Source organism: Populus nigra, chromosome 18, assembly GCF_951802175.1.
Source record: "Populus nigra chromosome 18, ddPopNigr1.1, whole genome shotgun sequence".
In the NCBI taxonomy this organism is placed as follows: domain Eukaryota; kingdom Viridiplantae; phylum Streptophyta; class Magnoliopsida; order Malpighiales; family Salicaceae; genus Populus; species Populus nigra.
The window spans coordinates 10,034,748-10,057,239 of NC_084869.1; the positions used below are offsets into that span (position 1 = coordinate 10,034,748).

The following is a 22,492-nucleotide window of genomic DNA, read 5'->3' on the forward strand; positions in this document are numbered from 1 at the left end:
CTGGGCTGGGCTCCACCATTGCAGACAGCTCTACTTGTGGCCATTACCTATACATTATTCGGGCTTATGGAAATCTGTTTGTGATCAAGGCCTGGTTTGTCGTAGTCTCCTGCCAACCACATTTTATGGGCTGTTCTATTTATGCTTTGTCGTTATCTGGGGACGATGGCATCTCATGAATCCTTTGTTTTTTGAATGGTCATGTGACTGTCTCTTATTTTTGTCCTAAAGAATTTTGTTTTACTGCAGACAAATAAAGTAAACTAACAATAAAGGCAGGACATGGGTTTGCTGCTCGTGTTGAAGACAGCTCAATCTATCCTTGGTTGCTGCTGCTACACTGCTCAAGAATTCTTCAATGTCGTCGTCCTTTCTTTTATTGCTTTACTATTTTTGTGAGTGTTGTTTTTAAATCTTTAATGTCTATATTCAAGGTTCATAGTAAATGCTTCCAACTGTTTATCATACGAAGTTCACTATTATATACCTGAAAAGTAAGAAAGTAGTTGAGAAATTAATTCTTGAATCCATCCTCCAGGAGGAATTACAGTCAAACAACAGTAAATATACCCATAAGAGCACAGAATATACTTTATTTTTGCTTCCCCTTGTGTTTTGACAGGACATGGTGATTTGCTGTGTTGTTGGCGGCATTTAAAAAAAAAAAAACACTGGAACGCTCCCACCCAAAAACTAGAAAGAGATTTTGAATGATAACAGTATGATCAAGGGGAAAAAATAAGAAAAGATTTTGGACAGGGACGATACTTGTTTGAGTCACATCAGAAAATGGGCATAGAGGTAGGGTTGGTGGTTCGAATCTGCTGGCAATAAATACAACATATTTGTTAGGGATGTATGATAAAAATAAAATAAAATTTAACTACAATGAAAGAACAACAACATGATACTTTTTCAAGGAAGGCAGGGTGAGTAAAAAATTTAAAAAATTAATTAAATTGAGAAAACTAGAAAAAAATAATTGAAAAAACTAAATCGTGAAAAAAACCGATCAAAATTTTAAAAAAACCGGTCGTTTTGGTTTTATAAACCTGAAAAAAAAATCGAACCGAATCCAAAACGAAAAAACTAAGCCAAAACGGGAAATTTGAGCCAAAACCGAGCCAAACTGGAGAAAACCGAGCCAAAATGGTTTTTATTCTAAAAAACCGAACCGAAACCGGTTGGTTTGAACCGGTTTCGGTTTTTTTAAAAAATTTTAGTTTGGTTATTTTTTTGATAAAAACCAAACCGAACTAGAAATGATCACCTCTAATGAATGGTCGTCCAAGCACGTGGAACTGTTTTCTTTCTTTCTTTTTTTAAGAAGGAATTTTTTTTAATCTACTAGCCAAGAAATTGTAAAAAAAAGAAAATATCAAATAAGATTTTTATTTATGCTTGTGTGTTTGTGTGTGTGATATTGATTGGTCGACTGAAATTTGAAAACAATGTGCAAGTTCTCTTCTTTTTTTTTTTTTGTCTTTTTTTAAAAAAAATCTTAGTAAAGGTTAATGTACAAATAAATCCCACTTATTAGATTTCTTTGTCACCGTTCCATCTCCTTTATGACAAAAGGTTGGTGTAATGATTAACAAAGATGATTAACAAAGATTATTTGATTTAAAAAATAATTAATGTATGAAATTCAATAATAACAAAAGCTAATTGATCAGTCATTTTCACTGTAGCTTATGAGTGAAATCACTGTTCACAGTTTTTCTTCTAATAAAAAAAATCTAACAGTGACAATTAGCGGTATTTTAGTTTTTTTACTGGGTTCATCAGTCATTACCAAATTAATTATAAACAAATAAGTATTCTTTCATTTCAATCACTCGGTGTAAAAATTAAAACACATTTGGAATAAAAAAAATTAAAACTAGAGTCAAGAGGCACTTTTATAGTTTTACAATGGTCTTTACATTGTTATCATGTCAGAACAGGGCATTTTAATATTTCACTGGACATGCAAAATAATAAGAGAAAAAACATAGTGAAATGAACAAAATGTTAATGGAAACTAACAAATTAAAATTAGTCTTAAGCAGCTTTTCCCTCTTTTTGTCGAGGTTTTTTTTGTTATTATGTCGTAGGTTGAAGGGAAATTGAGTCTTTTAACAACACAAGAAAATAAGAATAAAAAAACTATTGGTGCGTGCATAGCACGCCCCAAGGTGTGGTAAGTGCTTGCGCACTTCGAGATGTGCATGAAGTGCCTTCCAGCATTCAAAAATACTCTTTTATAGGCACCACGATGTAATCTTCCTGTTGGTGGGGCACATGTCGCCAATGAGCTTTTCTTTTTTTTTCTTTTCTCTCTCCTCCCTTGAAAATTACAACTTGACCTTTTTGTTGTTGGTTTTTCAACTTTAATTCTTATTCTTTTGATTTTTAATTTTTGGTATCGACCTCTTTGTAGAAGTTTTATTTATTTTTAATTTTATTATTCAATCCCAATTTACCAAATATTATATTCTCTAATTTGATTTTTATTTTTTTGATTTCTAATTTTTTTCTTAACATTTTAAGAAAAAAACATTGTTTTTTAATTTATTCAATCCCAATTTAATTTCATCATTCAATTCAAGTTAATGGTATCATGTTTTCAATTTGGTCTTCATTGTTTTGATTTTTAATTTTTTAGTTGGTCTTTTTGTAAAGGTTATTGTTCTTTTCAATTTCACACTTCAATCAAAACATTGTTTTTAGTTTCATACGCCATTTTTGATCCTTATTCATTTGATTTTTGATCCTTTTATTAAATTAATTTTTCCTTTTAATTTTACTATTCAATCAAATATAAAATTTATTTTGTTATTCAATTTTGATTCTCAATCTTTTAATTGCTATTTTTTGAATCCTCTTGTATAATCTAAATTATTTTTTTAATTTTATTCTTCAATATTTAATTGATTGAGAATTGGACTTGATTTTTTTAGATTGGATGATTCGGGTTTAATGACTCGGGTCACGGGTTTGAAAAGTTAATACGTTGTTTTTTTTAAAGGGCTTTATAATTCTTTTTATTTTTTTATCAGGTTGTTTCAATCGCATGATCTAGGCTGCAGGTTTGGCAGGATATCCCGAGTTGGCTTGACCTTGATTATCAGTGTTACAAGTTTATCATGTTAACTCGGGTTGACTAGGACCAAAATTTTATATCTTTTTTACCCCATTTTGTTCTTTCGTGTTTGGTGGGCTATTGATTGCGATACATTGTTTGTTCCCTTTTGAATTTTTTCCTCCCAGGTTATCCTAATTACTTTTACTTTTAAATTTGATCCATCTATTATTGTTTCCTATTTTTTTTCATCTAATTAAAATAAAATCATCTTATTTGACCTAATCAGGTATATGACCTAAATCACATCTTTCTCTCTCTTGTTTTTTAAAGAAATGCTTGTGGCAACTTAACATCATTTTTTGTGCAAAAAAATAGTTTAACATGTATTTATAGACGAATAAGTTTTTTTCCACGTTAGCATAATAGCCATAAGTATTTTCCAAACTAGCACAAATGAAAGAATATTTTCCTAGCATAGTCAAAGAAGTCACAAATATAAGACATGTGCAACCTATTAAGAGATGCATGTAATACTTACGTGATCAAATGGTTGCGTATATGGTACATATGCGACTTATGCATTAAGCAGTCACTCATGTACTACATGCATGATCAATGAAAATACAGTGCATTGACATTTGTCAACCCTTTCGGCCCATGTCAACCAACACATAATTAAAAAAAAAAGTAACGCAAGCTAACAAGTTGTTGTTCAACACAACAAACTCAATGTAACTAATTCAACACAAATAACAATTTCATAACAAGTAATTTTATAATTAAAAAAACTAAATCACAACACCAAAACAATCCATTACAATAACAATCTCAGTTCAATTACATCATGAAACTACATATAACAAATTAACTCGTCGATGGCCTTGTACCATTAAAATCACGAGCATATCATCATCGTGTATGATAAACAACTTCATTCTCCTCTATTGCATTGTCCAAACGCTCAACTTCCTCAACCTCATCAAGTGAAGAACAACATAAAAAGAACCAGGTATTGAATGTGTTGTGCACAACATCATCAGTAGTATCACAAACCGCGACCACGACTCTTCGACCCTCACACATTAAGAAAATCACCTAATATATAACAAAAAAAATATCATCATTTATAAGATATAAATAAGATTTTTATTATATGATAAAAAAAAACTAATCCATGCATACCAATTTATTATATCTTGGTGTACGAGTCTTATAATTGTCCGGGAATACATGCCGGCTAACACAGAGTATCATATGGATGTCTTGTAACACATTTCCATGGTGGTATAATGAATCACCTTGTTATGTTCATATATCAAGACATGTAAAGATAGGACTCAATAGGTGGATATCACTTTGTAAATATGTGATCTCTCTTTGCATGCCAAAGATTAACATATTATATATGAACCACCGACCAATCATCGTCCATTCTACCTCGATGATTAACAACATACAAGTCATCAAGTGTGTCAACACCATCAAGGATGTGTTGATGCAATCCAAATTGATGCATTAATGCATTACCCAATTAGAGAAATGCACCTCAATAATAGTACAACAATGCATTAGGACCGTTGTTAGTCATAAAACATTGCCCTTTATGCATAATAGAGAAGCTGTTTTCTATCAAATCCTCAGTGTACAATATTCATATCACTTATGAAACCATAAAATAAATATATTAAAAGAACTTTCACACCAAAAAAATAAAGTCATATTTAAAAAATATAATAATTGAGTTCATATATAGCTAGTGAGGCTTATGTGAATCCAACTTGTCCCTATAGAACTCGTGAACATGGGTAAAATTTTGGATAAAATGCCTAGACCTTTCCCAAACCTATCTAACATGATAAATAGTCAATTTAAACAATTTTTAATTAAAAATTTATATTTGTAATGTGTTAAATTTTTTTATTACCAAGCTCCAATTAAGAGTCTTCTTCCCATAACTATGTTCAGCATCTTGTTTCTCCAAACATAAAGATGACCGATGTTAAGATGCTTTCACGACCATAACTTCATATTTATAATTTAAAATATTAGTAAATATTTAAAATAAAAATATTATATAAAATACAATATCAAATTATACATGTAGAAATAATAAATATCTGCTATTTTTTCTATATATATGCGTGACATGGTTGATGGTACAAATAGTCAAGTATCGTCGAGCTTTAACTATAGTTATGAATGACAACAAAGTTTTCAAGCAATGATAAAAAGTAACATGACACTGCATTGGCTATCAAACCGGTGAAGATCATGCCCCTAACACATACACATTATGTATGCTTTAGCATAATAATGCAACATAATCTACGTCGAGCCCTCTAAGGGGTTTCAAAATTCTTCTTTAACCACATCAACCTAATATAATCTCTTATATCCCTCAATAAAAGACACATGTCCCAATTGATGGAGACACATTTTATCTTTATTAAAAGTTGTAGTGTCTGTGACAGGAGCTCTATCAATCAAAATACTGACTAGCATGATTACATCTCGCAGAGTTGATGACGTCTCTCCAATATGAACGTGGAACATTTGGGTTTCATGCCTCCACTGCATTACTAATACTGTAATCAAATTATGATCTATATTTATGCTTTTTAGCTGCAATCAAACTGTGATCGATATTTATGTTTTTTAGGTGACTAATCTTGAAAAATCTAGCCTTGATTACATATGAACGAACATGCTCATCTAGATATATGGGTGCATGATGATGAGGTTTAACCAATCCACCCTAAATTTATGTTAATCAAATTTAAATATAATTATTAAAAAGATTTAAAAAATTATCATGTGACTATGTAATATAAGAAATAAAGTTAACTTTTTCATCGAGCCTAGATATCCTTGGAACATTTCATGTGTGATGGTGAGCTTGCATAACCATTTGATTGTGACATGTGAGAGGCTCTTTTAATTTTAAAATCGCAAATGAACTGGAATTCTCGTGATATCTCCTACACAAATACCATTGACATGCTAGTTTATGCTTACACTATAACTGAACATAAATTATGGTTAAACATTGCACCTTGTATTATAGTGTATTCTTTACATGTCATTGCTTAACTGCATTAATTAAATTAGCCTTAGTTCGAAACATTTATCTAACCTCGAACTCAATAGTTAAGCATGAATTCCTATGACATAAAACCCAACCAAAACTTTTTATATGAGCAGACCCACTAACATCCTCAAATTCAAGAATAAGAGGTCTCATTGTTTGTTTTATTGGCTCATATTACTCATCTTCCTTAACTACATCATCGACATGATAATTATCTTTCTCATCACTTCGTTCAGATTCATTATAACAATATAAAACAGATACCATACATAATTGAGCTTATATATATATAATTTCTTAAGTTGATGTTAGATTCATTTCATCATTATCTATCCTAGAAGGACCTGTTACTTGTGATGCTTGTGTGATCCTTTGATTGTAACTTAGGACCTGAGTGAACTCCAAACTAAATGAGTTTTCTTGTTTTGATCTATTATTCAAGTGAGCTCTAACATTTACAAATCATTTACGATGACCAACCCAATCATTGCATTAAAACTTATATCACTAATAATAGGCACAACGACATAACAATTCAGTTGGCCTCCACCTAGCATCATCCAAGTAATGTTGACGTTAATTTTAGACAAATTCCAACCAATCCCTTAACATACTAAAACTTTAAGTTCAATAAATGAACTGTCTAATCTTAAACTATAGAACTCAATACTTCCTCCATGGTAAGTGATATCATTATCGATATTGATAATGGTACCACTATAATTACATAATACTCCTACTATAGAAGATATATTATGTGAAAAACACAACAAAACACATGCTAATTTATCAATATAGCAAATTAATTGAATTACAATGCTAGTGAATAAATTAACAAAAACCCTAAATTAACAAAAACCCTAAAACCCTAATGTAATCAACACAACATAATTCATCGATTTTTCTCACTAAATAATGCAATTTAAATTGACTACTTTTATATCTAATTAAGCTAAATTATAGTTAATTTAAGCAAAATCAACAAAACCCCCAAAACCCTTAATCCTAAAAAATCCATAAATTAGCTTAACAAAATATCAAATTAATAGAGGGGAAAGATGAATTATACCTTAAATTGGTTTAATAGGGCTTTTGTGGGTGGTGGCAGTAACAATAAAGAGTTAGAAAGATTGTCGTGGGTAGAGAGATAAAGAGAAAATCAATAATAAAAAGAGAGAAAGATGAGGTCTGTTACAATAAAAAGAGAGAAAGGGGTTTTTCATGATGGAGTAAGAGATTAATGGGCTATGCTTCGAGGGACGCTGTAAGGAGAAAGAAGGAAAATAAAGAAAGAAATAAGGGGAAGGGAAAAGAAAAAAAAACGTTATGTATTTTAAAATCGAGCAGTCGCGTATGTACTACATGTGTGACTAGTACACGTGCATGTAGTACATATATGTCTTAACTGACAGTTAAGAGAGAGAGAGAGAGAGAGAGAGAGAGAGAGAGAGAGAGAGAGAGATGAGGTCTATCGCAATGAAGATAAATATGGTTTTTTCATAGTGGAGAGAGAGATCTAGGGCTGAGTTTTGAGCGACGCTTAGAGGAGGGAAAATGAAGGAAAATAATGAAATAAGGGAAGGGGAAAATGAAGAGGGGAAAAGGGTTATGAATTTTGAAATCAAGTAGTAGGTGGTTGCACAATACGTTACATCCGCGACTAGTATATGTGCATGTAATACATGCGTGTCTCAATAGATTCTGCATGTATTACACAAGGTTGTCAATTATCTTTCGTTCTGCCTGAAATGGCCAATACATCTCATTTTAGTCAAAAAATAGTTTAAATCAAAACATATTTCATCTTGCTCATAATCTTGGCATGTTTCGAAAATTCCATCCAAATTCCGCCCGGAATGTTTCGATTCTGTTCCGGTCGTCCTGTTCCAGTCAAATAATGTTTTTTTTTTGTTTTAAAAAAAACCTATGTTTTTTTTCTCCAATTTCATCATTCTAACACTTGATTTATTGGATATTAGACTTCATAATTTATTGTGATGTGCTTCTATTTTTTTATGGTTATTTCAGTCTCATAACTCATGTCACGAGTTTGATGGGTTACCTAGTTGACTCAAATTTTATTTTTTTTATCTATTTATTTAATTGAATTTTTTTTAGTTTTATTATTCAACATCTTTAATATTTGGCTGATTATAAATTAAGTTTTGTCATTTATTTCAGTTTGTTTTTTATTTTATTATTTGGGTCACAAGTTTTGTAAATTAATCCAAATAAACTTCAATTATTTTATTATATTTTTATTAAATTAATTTTTTTTAAAATTTTATTACTTAATAATAAATTTATGGGGAATTAAGCTTTGATTTTAATTTGATTTGATTATAAACTGAGCCTCGTAACTGTACTAGTTTTGGAAATACTTTTTCTCCAGATTTCGACAGAAAGCTATTGGCTAGTCTTGAACATTTTCAGTCCCTGACAAGATTTTATGGCAAAATCAGAAATGATGCTTCTTTGTTATTGCGTTGCCTGTCTTCTTTCAAATATAAATTACGTCCTGAGGAATCCCTCCCTCCCTCTCTATCTATCTCACTGACTCTTATCTTTGCTGAAACAGCATTGTCCAACAGTGTCAGTCTCATGTGCAATTTCCTTAAACACAACCTTCATCATCCAATAAAACCTAATTCTAATCCATTCTCTTACTTCCATTATTTCTTCTAACCCTTCTCTGTCCTTTTTTACCACATTTTTTCAGTCCTATTTCCATACAATGCCCGTCTCTGATCCTTAACTTCAGACTGTGTCTCTAGACACAAATGTCTCTCATTGTCTTGTAGATTTCAGCCTCTACATGCTACAGTCATCAATTTAGACTCTTTACCGAAATGGGTCGGCCCAAACTTTCATGGCTGGTTTTGCTTTGTTGGGCACTTTTATTTCTGTGCTTCAGAGCTCTCTGTGAAGATGCAGAGGTATTTGTGAAGTTCTTGAAGGCACCTCATGCATTCTCACACTTGAACATAGCCACATTTGAGTTTCAAGTTTTAGTGGGTGGGGATGTGAACTCCTGCACAAACTGTAGCTTCAGTTGTAAGGTTAGTTCATTTCTGAACTTACATTTGTTGCTGCTTTTGCGTACTTTATTTTGGATGACATTTCCTTTTCTTCTTCTTCTTGATTAATAGTTTTTTGGTGCTGCTTTATTCTCTCTTTCCTTTACACAGTTGAATTAGTATCTTAGGCATTATGTTCTTTTGAGGTTAGGCAAGTATTCAATTTGGTGAGTTTGTAAATAAATCTGCACTGGGGATTTGCTGATATGTTGTTGGGTCTTCACTAGTGCTGAGTAAGCATCATACCTGTGAATGCAAAAAACCTAAGACCTTCTTATCAACCATTTGAAGAAAACTCATCCCTGGAAAAAGAACCTGGAGAAAATGTTAGAAAATTCGGCTTTCTTTCTATCTTCTGGTTTAATGGCATTGCTGGTTCATTCAATTGAAACTTTCCCTCTTCTTCTTTGGCTGTAACTTATTGTAACTGAATAACATGCATGCAGCTAGATAGCGGCTCTGAATCTGATTGCGGAGCTACTAAGGTTTCATACCAGGGTTTGCAGGATGGAAACCATACATTTGAGGTCTGCATCAATGGGTCTCAAGGAGTTGGCTGTGCTACCTATAACTGGACTGTTGGTTATGAAACCTTCCTTCATTCTTTTTGAGTAAATATTGTGAAATTCGTTTATTTTCTTCACAAATGTACAAATTTTTGGCTGATATTTGCCCTGGGAAAGCTTAATCACACTTCAAATTTACAAAACAAGAATACTGAATTAGCTCTTTCTTATAAACAAATGCTGTCAATGAAGAAAGCTAGGTTTATGAAGTTACAAGGCCTGATATTGAGCATGCAAGTCTTTGTAAATTCACAGTTGTATATTTAGGAACATGGAAGTTATAGAGACTTTGAATTTCTTGCTAATATCAGTTATCCTTTTTGTAGATACCATACCCCCAACAGCGTATATAACTGCATCAAAATCATTTACAAATGCTCTTAATGTCTCTGTAAATATTTCTTTCACTGAACCCTGTACTGGAGGAGGAGGTTTTGGATGTTCATCTGTGAATGCGTGCAATGTGAGTAGTTGTTCAATGAAATTATATTAACCTCCCTTTTTTCTGTGTGCTCACTCAATGTTATTGGTATACATTAGCTATTCATAGTTATAATTGTGGTATCAGGATAGAAAACTACCTTTTATCTTTCCCACTGCTTAAATATAGTTTTGTTTGATTCACATGAGTGTCTTAAATATAGATTCAAGAAATCCTAAATAATATTGATTGCCAGCTAAGCATTGTTGAAAATGTTGTGTGCTCATCTGCTGATCTATTTTATAGTGAAGTTTCTTACGATCTTCAGACTTAACATGAGTATCTTGGTTCTCGTAGAGCAAAATTTAAGGCTCTTGATATTGAGGAGGATTTGATCTATGATTGCATGGAATGGCACAAAGGGATCCATATAGCGATCCCAACTTGTTTGGGATTGAGGCAAGGTTATTGTTGGATGGATCAATACACAGTTAATAGTATTCCTAGGTCTATAAAGAAGAGTTGAGATGCTACATACTCTTTGGTCAAGTGAAGTATTGATGAAACTAGTTCTTATGGATTTCTATGCATCTATTTACAGCTGATAGTCTATGGTGCTGGCCAAGTAATACCATCCTCTCTCACTGTTCTGGAACCAAATCTGAAATATACTCTTCTGGTGGGTTTATTTCCTAATGTTTTTTATGGACGTGTGGTACTGGTAATGGATAAGAACTTCTGCACTGACGCTGCTGGAAACAGATTTACAAGAGCTGCCAATTCAAGTTTCTTTGTGCATCTTGGTGAGTTTTGTTGTTCATTCCTCAAATTCTTTTTTGGAACCATTATGTGCAGCATTTTTTTGTCAAAACTGTTTTCTGCTTTGAGCTCAACAAGAAGGTTTAAACCAAAATTATATTTTTATGCATGTAAACTGTTAAAATTTTGCATCCCTTTTATATTGGATTCATGCGTTATAAAATTTTATTTATAGCCATATAGAAGCAGTTTGTTTCTGTATTTCTCACTTAAGAATTGAACATACTGGAAAACTTCAGTCAAGGATCCTTTTCCAGCCTTTTGTTTCATCCATTTCTGTTTCCATGAAAGTTTTCTCATCTCGCTCTGTTCAATTGGTTTATTCTACAGATAGAAGAAGGGTGTTTGTTGACCTGAGGATCCACATTCCAGAGAAGCTACTTCAACTTAATAATGAAATCAGAACAGTCAAGGCAACCAATAAATATGATAACTTGAAGTTTTACTTGTACTTCTCAGAACCTATTTTGAATTCATCTGCCGAAATTCTAAATTCTCTCAACACAAGTGAGGGAGTGCTTCTTCCTCTAAGTGGAGAAAACCTTATGAACCGAAAATTTGGCTTTCAGGTCAATTTGTGTCCGCAGTTAATTTGTTTGTCTCGATGCTCATATCTCTGTCTCCGCACCATTTTTTGCTCGCATGTTTTGATGCTTACTGCATTTGTGCTGTCTTCTTTCAGGTTGCAAATTTATCCAGCATTGCAATCATTACAATCAGCCTTCTTTCAAATTCTATTATAAGCAGGCCAGGGACCTCAGTTTCTCCAATTGCCCCATCTACTTTTCTTTATGGTACAATCTACCATAGTTATAAGAGGTTATAAAAAAAGGATAAAAAATATGTTAAAAAATTTAGGTTTTGTATTCTCTCCCTTTCCTTTTGAAATTGAAAACTTTCAGATTGATTATAATTTTTTTTGTCCCTTTACCATTAATTGAGCTAAACATGTTTACATGAGATATTTGAGATGTCATTATAATCTTCTGATGTGAGTATTAATGCAAGTTTCAGATTCTCAAAGACCTGTTGTGAGACTGAGTACATTGTCTAATACAAGGACAGGGAAACATAGTATTCCAATATCAATTAAGTTCATGAAGCCAGTATTTGGCTTCAACTCCTCTTTTCTATCTATCGGAGGGGGTCATTTGCAGGGGTAAGCCAACTCTTACCAACTCATGTGTTACAATTACGAACCTACACAAAATGAGGGCATGTGCACACACTCTCACTCTCTCTCACACCACAAACACAATAAAACAGTTCTACAAAATGAATATGTCTAAGAGTTTTGTGAAACAGTTTACTCTTTTGTTTTAATGCAATCCAGCTTTCGTGAAATAAGTAGGAGCAAATACATTGCAGAGGTAAAAGCAGATGATGATGTTGTTTCTGTCAGTGTTCCTCAAAATGTAACTGGGGATGTTGCTGGAAATAAAAATCTAGCATCTAATATTTTACAAGTGAGACGACGTAAGAAATTCATTTTTCTTTATATACTCTCCGTTTCCTATTGTATGCATTGTATATGTCTTGCAGGTGATTTCCTTGGATCTTTTTGGGTGTTTGCTTATATATACTCTGAAATATATTTTCAGATTCTGTGCCAATGATATCATCCGTAATCTCTGCTTTTGCAACTGCTTGCTTCCTTGCTACTTCTCTTGCCGCTGGGCTACTCACTCTGTCAACTGCTAACCTTCTCTCTGCTGGGGCATTTTTAAGACCGTCTCCTTTACTGACAGCTGAACCTACAAGGAATCTTTTTGTATGATACTAACCTAAAAGTTATCTCCTATGGTATTCACATGGTTTTTCATGGCATTTTACAATTTCTAATGGTCTTTTACATTTGGGCTGGAAAGGTTTCCCTCCAAATTTAAAATTTATATTCTGCACTTCCTGATGACTTTATAAATCAGAAAGATTTCTAAAAGACAACAATTCTGCACCTCAACTCGAAGTATTTTCAGATACTATGGACATTGTTTCAATATTTTCACAATTGTCTTTTATATTCATGAGATTATAGTTATTAATTGTAATTTGCTAGAGATAAATTGGTGTTGAAATTAGTGGAATGAAATTTATAAAGTGTAAACATCCATCCTTTATTGAATTTTATCTGTTGTGAATGGAATAATAGAAGCTTGTGAGCTGTCCATTTCCATCATCATGAAAATTAAGAGAATTTGTTTTATATATACAGAGAAGTGCGTGCCATATTCAGGTTTTTGCGCTGTCAAGATGGTTGGCTGTTACGCTGCCAGTCGAATATTATGAGTTTGCAAAAGGTTTACAATGGAGCATTCCCTACTTCATTCTCCCATGGGAAACTGGGGGTATTCAACCAATCATGGTGAAATCAATTTCGTCTCCCGGTGTAAATTCCTACATCTCAAAAACTCATGATATATCCCAGAACATGCAACTGGAAGGGAAGAGTGGGAATAAGTCTTCTCTGGTGTATGGATTGCCCCTTGCTCCAATGGAGTACATGTCATTTTTTGAGGTCAGGAACCATTTTCCAGATACTTGTTTTCAGTTTCAAATAGCTGTTATTATATATGACAGGTTCCATTATTTGTATGCAGAGTCAAGATTTAAAACCAGAAGCAGAACATATTATGGATCCACAACATTCGAATGAGTGGGATTTTGTACTGTTTTTTGTTATTTTTTCAATATGCTCTCCACTCTTCTCATGCTAGAGACATGACGAAAGTTTACTGATATACAAACAGCCATTATAAATGTGCGTGTTTATCAAAAAGGAAAATTACCAAGAACATCCCACATAAAATGCTCATTTATTTGATTATTTTGCATAGGTGCTGCTAAAATTTTTGGTTAACTATCTTGCTTTATTGCAAAACGATGTTCATGATCAAAACAGTTAATGTGAATTCCAATTGCTTTATTTTTCCTTCTATTTTTTATGGTATTTTTGTCTTTCTTTTTATCATGAGAAGTTCCTGCTTGGACCTTCTTTCAAGTACTGCAAGATAATATTTTACTCTTTTATCTCTTGCAGATGGAGGGATTTTGATAGAAGCATGTTCTGGTTAGCTGTAATTGGTGTCAGTTTGGTACTGCTCCATGTCATACTGTTATTTATTATAAAATTAAGGAAAAGAACTACTGATAAGCAGAGGGACTATGGAGCACTGACCTTCCCAAGATTTGAGATATTTCTCACTGTTCTTGCTTTACCTTGTATTTGCAAGGCCTCAGCTTCTCTAGTTAGAGGTAACCTTCATTTTCATTTTTCTTCCATTTATATATCACCTCGTCTATGCATTCCACTGGAAGCAAATATAAGCTTCCAGAAAAAAATTAGTTGTTTCCACTCTTGTTATATTTCCAATTAAATCATTTATATCCTTTTCATGTACTTATGTGACCGTCCCTTTTTTGAGTGGAAAATATAAAACCATATTTTACTTTCATTTGTTTGAGGTGCTGCATGAGAAATAGTTTATCATTGTTGTAACATGTGATGCCTTTTCCAATCCCTATATGATTATAGGCCCCTCTTGTTAAACTATTGCTTAATACTTCAGTGTGGAAACCCATAATGGAATATCTTTGATCTATTGATGATACTAATCTAAACGAATGTTTGGAATCCCACAAATTTATTTCAATAGGTCAGAGTGGTTTTCTTCACAAATGTCGATACCGAAACCCTTTGATGCCATCTTCTAAGCTCTGTCTCCAATTTTTTCTTGTAGTATCTTTCTCTTATAGACTATTCTTTAGACTATACATCACTACCATTGTATGTACTGCTATACACTAGTTGCATACAAGGTTGAAGATCTACTCGCTAAACTTCCATTCATTGTTGGAAATGGTGTTGATCCATCACATTGATTGATATTTTTATCTATCACAGCATCCAACTGTATTACACTCTTTACATACCTGTTTCCCCAAACGTATACAACCTGTTACAGTTAATTGATTTTTATTTTATGGTTCAAGGAGGGACAGCATCAGGGATTATAGTTGGCATTTTGCTGCTGGGTGTGGTGGGATTCTTACTGCTGGCCTTGCTCCTGATTCTTTCTATTGGAATCACTTTTGGAAAGCTACTTCAGTACAAGGAAATCCATCAAGAAGGTCAGATATTTCACTGGTATCGAGATATTACCCGAGTAACTTTAGGTCCTGGTAAGAGAGGCCAGTGGACATGGAAGAATAAATCAAACTCTGTATATCTAATCAGGTTAGGTCCTTTATTTGAAGATCTAAGAGGCCCCCCTAAATACATGCTCTCACAAATTGCTGGGGTTCCCCGCAAGCAAGGGGATCATATCATTGCCTCTGATGATGAAACAGAAGATGCAGAAGCACCATTTATACAGAAGCTGTTTGGAATTCTTAGAATATACTACACACTGCTTGAGTCAGTCAAGAGAGTTTCTTTGGGCATTCTGGCTGGTGCCTACCTGGATAACTGGTCCTCTAAAACTCCAACAGTCGTCTTATTGTCCATCACTTTCTTTCAGCTCTTCTTCCTTGTCCTTAAGAAGCCTTTTATTAAGAAAAAGGTCCAACTGGTTGAGATAATCTCTATTACCAGCCAAGTTAGTATTTTTGCTACTTGTTTCATTCTCTTGGAGAATAAATTATCGACTAGAGAAGAAACCAGAGTTGGAATCTTCATGATTTTACTTTTCTTAATTGGATTCTTGGCACAAATGGTCAATGAATGGTACGCATTGTATAGACAGATAAAGTGGCTGGATCCCTCTGAGCAGTATTTCTTAACAGGTCTGAAAACTGCATCAATTGGATTTCTCTTGTTTTTCATTCCGAGAAGATTGAGCCAAAACCTGGAAAGCAAACTACCGGCTAGACAGCACGGTGATAGAGAAACTAGGGGAGAGACTGGTTCTTCTGTTGACAGAAACAAAATCTCAGGGAGCAAGGGCTCTGGCATGCCGGATAAACCATGGCAGAAACAACTAAGAGAATTAGCAAGGGCCAGCTTCAGCAAAGAAAGAAGTGGATCACAGAATGATCCTTCAACCAGTCGAACTAAATGGAGTGGATTTTGGACAAGCAAATGGAGTGGGAGCTCATCTCAAAAGACCTCTTCAGATTCCAAGTCCAAACCAAATCGGTTGTACAAAGATTTAGAAGACATTTTTGCATCAAAATGAGATTAAAGGATTGAGGAACATATCATGGTATTTTAACAGTGACTTCATCCATTGGAAACAGCTGCCGTACACTTGGCGCAAGTTTTCATATGATAATATCTGTGATTCTGGCTCATTGTGCATACCCATCAAATTGGATTGCTCAATTATTATTGATTAAAGTCTTGAGGAAGCTAGTTTTATTGAATGTAAAGCTCAGGAATTTCAGCCAAATTCAAATTCTTCCTTGTCTCCTCAACACTTGAATTCTGCAGATAAACAATAACTACTGTATTTTTTTGAATGTTTTTGAACTCTATTGCAAATTCTTCATTCTTATAAAATTCTGTTTAGTTTTCATGGTATAAGAGCTATTGGCATACGCCTAGAGATCTTTCACTACTATTTGCTATGGCTTTAATCTCTTCTGCTGCTACCTCCAATGTGAACTTTGCTCCACCGAACATGGGGCACCTTGTATCAATCAAACTTGATTGATTCCAACTAGTCATCTCAGATTGTGCCAGTATTAAAAAGTCATGAATTGATAGGCTTCGTGGATGGTTCTGAACCGTGTCCATCAAAGTTCATTGATGATAATCCAGAGGATTCCTCACATTCTCTTAATCCAGATTATATTCTCTGGAACAAGAAAGATCAGTGTGTGCTAAGTTGGATCAATGCTACTCTATCTGACAAAGTGTTAGCCTCTGTCTATGATATCACATCTGCTCGTGAATGTATGGATAATGTTTTTTAAACGGTTAAAAATAATGTTGTTTTAGTTTTTTAAATAATAATATAATGTTTATTTCTACTTCTTTGTTATTTCCTTCTAAGATTTATTTGAAAGTGCTAGTTTTGGAACAATTTATAATAATAGAAATGCATGCATAACGGGAAGCTTTGTCATGCTATAAAGTCATTTTCATTTGGCTTGTTTGTGTTACCATTTACAGTAGAAAACATCGGCTCTATTTTCATTTTTGGACAAATATTTGTGGACAAGGTTGATTTCCCTCAAAATAATAGAGTATATATTTGTTCGATAGTGTCGATTTTTCTATAAAAAGACAGGACGTAGAATGAATTTCTGCTCTGGTTTTGCTTCTTCAATTGCTTCCTTTTAGTTAAAAAAACCATAATAAAACCCATCCATGGTCTGTACAATCAAGATATTATTCTTGTTTTTAATTTTGAGAGATGCAGCTCATGAGTCAGATTTTGAATTTATTTTTCAATGATGATGTTTGAGTATCACAAATTTTTAAGGTTTTGAAAAATTAGTTAAAGTCAGTAAAAAAAATGAGAAATATTAGTTATTTTCACAAATCAAAGACAGTTCACCATTCATTGTGACATGGAGGACATTAACATCAAGGGTAATCCAATAATGAATAAACATCAAACACCAACATGTCTGATTGGAGATCCCACAGATGGGTGCATTTCTACCTCTTCCATGGCTTCTCCATCATCATATTCCTCCCTATCCTCGCTCCCAAAAGCCCAACTACATAGCAAATAGTAGAAGAAATTCACAAGACTCAGGAGGGAAAGAAGCCAGTAATAATAGTCATAGTGACCTTTGTTCAGATTATCAGATACCCAACTGACTTTCCCTCCTCTTCTGGTCACATCATCCACAATTCCTATGATTAGACTGGCCACTAAGTTCCCTACTGCCATACCGAGTGAGAAAAGAGCAACTGCAATGCTTGTCATGGTCTTCGGAAACTGAGAGTAAAAGAAATCTATCTGCCCAACTGCACTGAAAGCCTCTCCTAAACCTACAAGGCAATACTGTGGAATTAGCCAATTTGCAGACATGTCAACGACATCCCTCGGATGATCTGCCAACCCTTGTCTCAATGCAGTAGCTCGTCGCTTGTTCTCCACTGCTCCTGCCGTTGCAGTGGCTATACATGAGATCACTATGCCAATACCCATACGTTGCTTATTGCTTAGTCCTTGAGGTCTATTGGTGAACTTGGCTAACAATGGGACTAAAAGGCGATCATAGACGGCAACCCATATTGTCAAAGCAAGGATTGTAAACACACCATAAGAGCCTGCTGGGAGTTTTTGGTTCCCTATGAAGTGCCTGTCCATGGTGGTGGCTTGGAGTACAGGGAATGCGTGTTGGTTTAGAGTCACTGCGATCATGATGCCAGTGGAACAAATGGGGAGGACTTTGATCAGTGATTTTAGCTCTTCTACTTGTTTAACCGTGCAGAGTCTCCATGGATCTATAGCCAATCCATCACAGTCCAAATCTTTCTCAGGATTTCCAATGACGCATGCTTTGTTCAAAAACCTGTGAAGGGACAGAGAAACCTATGACTTCTCGACACTCTAAAGCATAGGGCACCCATATACAGCATCATGATCACTATCATAAACTCAAATTAATGAATGATGACCAAAGAACTTATAGCACTACGAGTACGCATAAAACATATATGATAATGTACGATTGTACCGAAGTTTTTCTGTTGGTGCGACAAGCTTTGAGCCCTTGTGATGGTACCATGCAGCATACTCCATTGGTGGCAAAGCAAGGTTCTTCTTCTTCCAAGCTGCAACTGTTACTTGGGCGAAGCCAGCTACCAAGCTCTTGTTTGCTTTGACTTTAACGTATAGTGAAGAGCCCAAAAAGAAGAAGATAGTTGACAAGAGCATGAACCCCACCGCAACTCCAAAGCCCACAACCCAACCTGCTGCATCTTGAATTGCTACTATGACTAGCACTGAAATCATGATTGAGATTCCAACAGAAGCATAATACCAATTGAAGAAGGTCTGCAATGTACGCTGGTTTTTTGGGTTGGTGGGATTATCAATCTGGTTTGCTCCAAAGGCCAAGGAACATGGTCTAATGCCACCAGCCCCAATGGCCAATAGAGCAAACGATGAAAATAGAAGCAAAAACTGTCCTAGCTTTGGCGATACACAATCTTTCAAATCATCATCAGTTTGGACACAATGGGGAGGCCTTGCATGTGGAATAAGGGCTGTTAACCATAACACAATCATTCCCTGAAAGAAGAAATAGTGACATAGTCACATGGGAACGCGCTTATTATAGATCAACAACACAGCAATGACTGTTATTGATACTGTAAGCCACAGTCAACAATTTTCAGATTGATCATAGCAATAAATAAATGAGGTGAAAATAAAAATATATAAAACTTGCTTACAAGAAGGCTGATGACTGTTCCATACGCAATCACACTAAACCGACCTAAGTAAGAATCAGAAATGAAAGCCCCAAGGATGGGCATAAAATATGATATTGCTCCCCACAGAGACAGTATGTAGGCCCCGGAAGCGTTACTCAAGTTGTATTCATTTCGTAAGTACAAGATCATGTTTGCTTGAAGCCCCACCCCTGCAACCTTCTCAAATGTCTCATTTGCTGCATATTCAATAAGAATTCCACAAAATTCATCAGATGATCCTGTGTTCTCTAAAATCAATTACATAATGTTGTGAATAATGTTGCGAAGATCATTATAATCACACAATCAGAACACGTGCTCGATCAAATTAACATCTTTTGCATTTAAAATAAATTCTAGAGGACTTGTAAAATGAAAAAAAAAACTAGTTTACCTATAATAAAAGGCATGGTCCTAAGGCCACCCTTTTTGCTTTCAACCTTTTGGGTTGCTTGCTTTTCATCTACTGCAATCTCCATCCTCTCTTCCCCTGACATGAATTGGCATCAGGCAGTGTATATATAATGAAGAATGACACCTAAAAGATGGAGAGATCCTGTTTTGATGCAGACAGCAACTTCATTCGGTGGACAAGAACACCATCTCACACTTGCTTCGAAATGTATGAAGTTCTGACTCCTGTTTGATTTTTCATGTCCTATATATGACCTGTTCGATTCTTTTACCTTCTAAAATGAATTCTTAAAAAAAAAAAAAGATTTTATGAACGATGTCTTCTGCAGGCATCTTTCTGATGCTGCGATGCATCCAATGTTTCAACATTTGTTTTGACATGCAAAATAAACAAAAGATAGTACATATTATTGTCCTAATGAGTTTCTTAATAAACGGATTTATAACACGATTGTAACTTGTCTTGAGTTGAGACCGATATTTCACACAGAACAATAGCTAGAGATCACGGGCCTGGTCGAAATTTTGGGAATTGTTTAATGGGCTTTATAGACTGAATAATAGAGTGAATATTGGTTGGGAGTTTTTCATGTTTAAATTGAAGGTTAAAGATGATTCATTTTGCAAAGTGGATTTTATGAAAAGTAATTTTTTTTAAAATAAATTATTTTTTTTGTTTTTTAATGTTATAAAAAATAAGTTGAAAAATACTTTTTAGTGTTTGATAATGTTATGAAAAATAAGCTGAAAAATAAATTATTATTATTTTAATTTTTTTCAAGTTTATTAAAAATATGAGGAGCATATTTGACAGATAAAAAGTTGGAGAATGATGAAATTAAAAAATAATCTAATTTCATAAATTATTTTAAATAAAATAAATAATAATAAAAAAATAGAGACTAAATTTGACAAATAAAAAAGTTAAAAGATGATGAAATTAGAAAAGAATTTCAATTTCATAAATTATTTCAAATACAATAAATAGCAATAAAAAGAATAAGGATCAAATTTGATAGATAAAAAATTTCAATTAAGAAAAGGATAAAAGAAAAAACAAATAACAATTAAAAGAATGAAGACCAAAATTGATATAAAAATCAAATTTTAAGGGATAAAATTGAAAAAAAATAAAAAAGATACAAAACAAAATATATAGGAATCAAAAGATCGATGATCAAATTTGATATAATCAACAAATAACAAAATGTTTATGGAGTTTTATAACTTTTGAAAGTGTTTTCATTCCAAAATAAAAGGAAAAAACTTTTATGAAATGCAAGTTAAATTTTTCTTTGTTTTAAAAGTATTTTTTATTGATTAATTTTTTTTAATAATAAAAAAACACATAAAAATTTAAAAAATTATTTTGAAAAAATTATTTTTCATGAAACAAAAGGGTGTCAGAAGAAATTGAGTTTTTTTTAGCATTAGTCAACTTGTTTTACTGTATAAGATGGGAATAAGAGTTAATTTCCTAATAAATAATTTCCTTATTTAAGGCTCTCTATTTCAATTATTTTTTTTATATTTTGGAGGACAAGAATAGAGTTGAGTATTTTAAAGAACGCATCTCTTTATAATTGTTGGAACCAAGAGAACTCAACCAATATTTTTTTTATGGAGAGGGCAAAACCTAGCTAGTTACGATGCATTACCGAGATGTGATTAGATACATATCAATATGTGCATCCCATCCTCTTTACACCATATTTTAGCTATCACCACAACTACAATTTTCACTTCTTGGAGTAATATTGGCTCGATCGAATTCATATATGCAAACATGAAGAGGATTCTCTACCACAGACCTTACAAGAGTTACTTTTAGGGCCCCCCAAAAGAAGGATGATGGTGAAGTTCAAGATCCTATTAAGGACATCAACTTGGGATTCGTCTCTCACTCATATTCTGTATTTGCGAGCGCATTACTGGAGTAAGCTATAAGAAAAACCTCGTCAGTTTCTGTATAAATTGAAGCACTGGTTTGTGCAGAACTATACCGAAGTTCCACGACGGGTAAGAGAATTGTTCAAACACCTTTTTTCCATCAAACCAAAGACTAGACTATTTAAGCAGCCTATGCTTACAACTTTTGCAAAGTTTTTGTAGAAAGAGGGAGGCCAGTTAGTAAAGAAAAAAAAGATTGAACCGAAACTGTTTGTGAATTTCTTTTTCTGATTTTGCAGGTAACATTGACTCTCATCGTAAGAATAAAATGCAAAGTGGAAGAAAGGAACTGCCTAATCCACCATGTTTCCTAGTTCAACGGGGATGACACATGGAACCACATGTCGACAATGATGGTAGAGTGTGGTATACACGCCGCCACTATTCCAGTGGTTTTTCTGTTGATTCTGGCCGATTCATCTGTTCTTGAAGGTGGATTTTGGAGCTTGGAAAGATTTTATTAGTCTTCATGTGTTGATGTGTTCATTGTGTGTAAGTTAATTTTGTACCCTTCACTTGTATTAGACACCATCATTTCTAAGCATTGATATAATATAATTTTAATATAGACATTAACCTTAAAATTAAGATTATAATAATAATGAAGATTCAAATAATAAGCCGCTGCATGTAAATGTTTGTGAAGTTAAAGTTCTCATCTTACATTAATAATATTTCATATAGGTATATAACTACAAAATAATAATAAGAAT

At 33.6% G+C, this 22,492-nt stretch overlaps 2 protein-coding genes across 4 annotated transcripts; one reads left to right on the forward strand and one right to left on the reverse strand.

Annotated features, from left to right (window-relative positions):
* Window positions 1-8,548: 8,548 nt before the first annotated feature.
* On the forward strand, window positions 8,549-16,505 carry LOC133677968 (uncharacterized). Of its 3 annotated transcripts, XM_062100112.1 has the most exons (13): window positions 8,549-9,214; window positions 9,679-9,814; window positions 10,125-10,261; window positions 10,821-11,022; window positions 11,369-11,607; window positions 11,721-11,832; window positions 12,053-12,197; window positions 12,372-12,514; window positions 12,640-12,809; window positions 13,251-13,553; window positions 13,636-13,691; window positions 14,076-14,290; window positions 15,029-16,505. In XM_062100112.1, the coding sequence occupies exons 1-13, from the start codon at window positions 9,005-9,007 to the stop codon at window positions 16,210-16,212; spliced, it is 3,252 nt and encodes a 1,083-aa protein (XP_061956096.1). In that variant the 5' UTR covers window positions 8,549-9,004; the 3' UTR covers window positions 16,213-16,505. The 3 variants fall into 3 exon arrangements, with proteins under 3 accessions (XP_061956096.1, XP_061956097.1, XP_061956098.1); XM_062100113.1 differs by lacking the exon at window positions 8,549-9,214 and having other exon boundaries at window positions 9,677-9,810; XM_062100114.1 differs by lacking the exon at window positions 8,549-9,214 and having other exon boundaries at window positions 9,708-9,843.
* A 992-nt stretch (window positions 16,506-17,497) lies between these two features.
* LOC133677969 (protein NRT1/ PTR FAMILY 1.1-like) lies at window positions 17,498-20,228 on the reverse strand. Its single transcript, XM_062100115.1, has 4 exons — window positions 19,810-20,228; window positions 19,395-19,612; window positions 18,674-19,230; window positions 17,498-18,508 (listed from the first exon to the last, which is right to left on the reverse strand). The coding sequence occupies exons 1-4, from the start codon at window positions 19,910-19,912 to the stop codon at window positions 17,596-17,598; spliced, it is 1,791 nt and encodes a 596-aa protein (XP_061956099.1). The 5' UTR covers window positions 19,913-20,228; the 3' UTR covers window positions 17,498-17,595.
* Window positions 20,229-22,492: the final 2,264 nt, after the last annotated feature.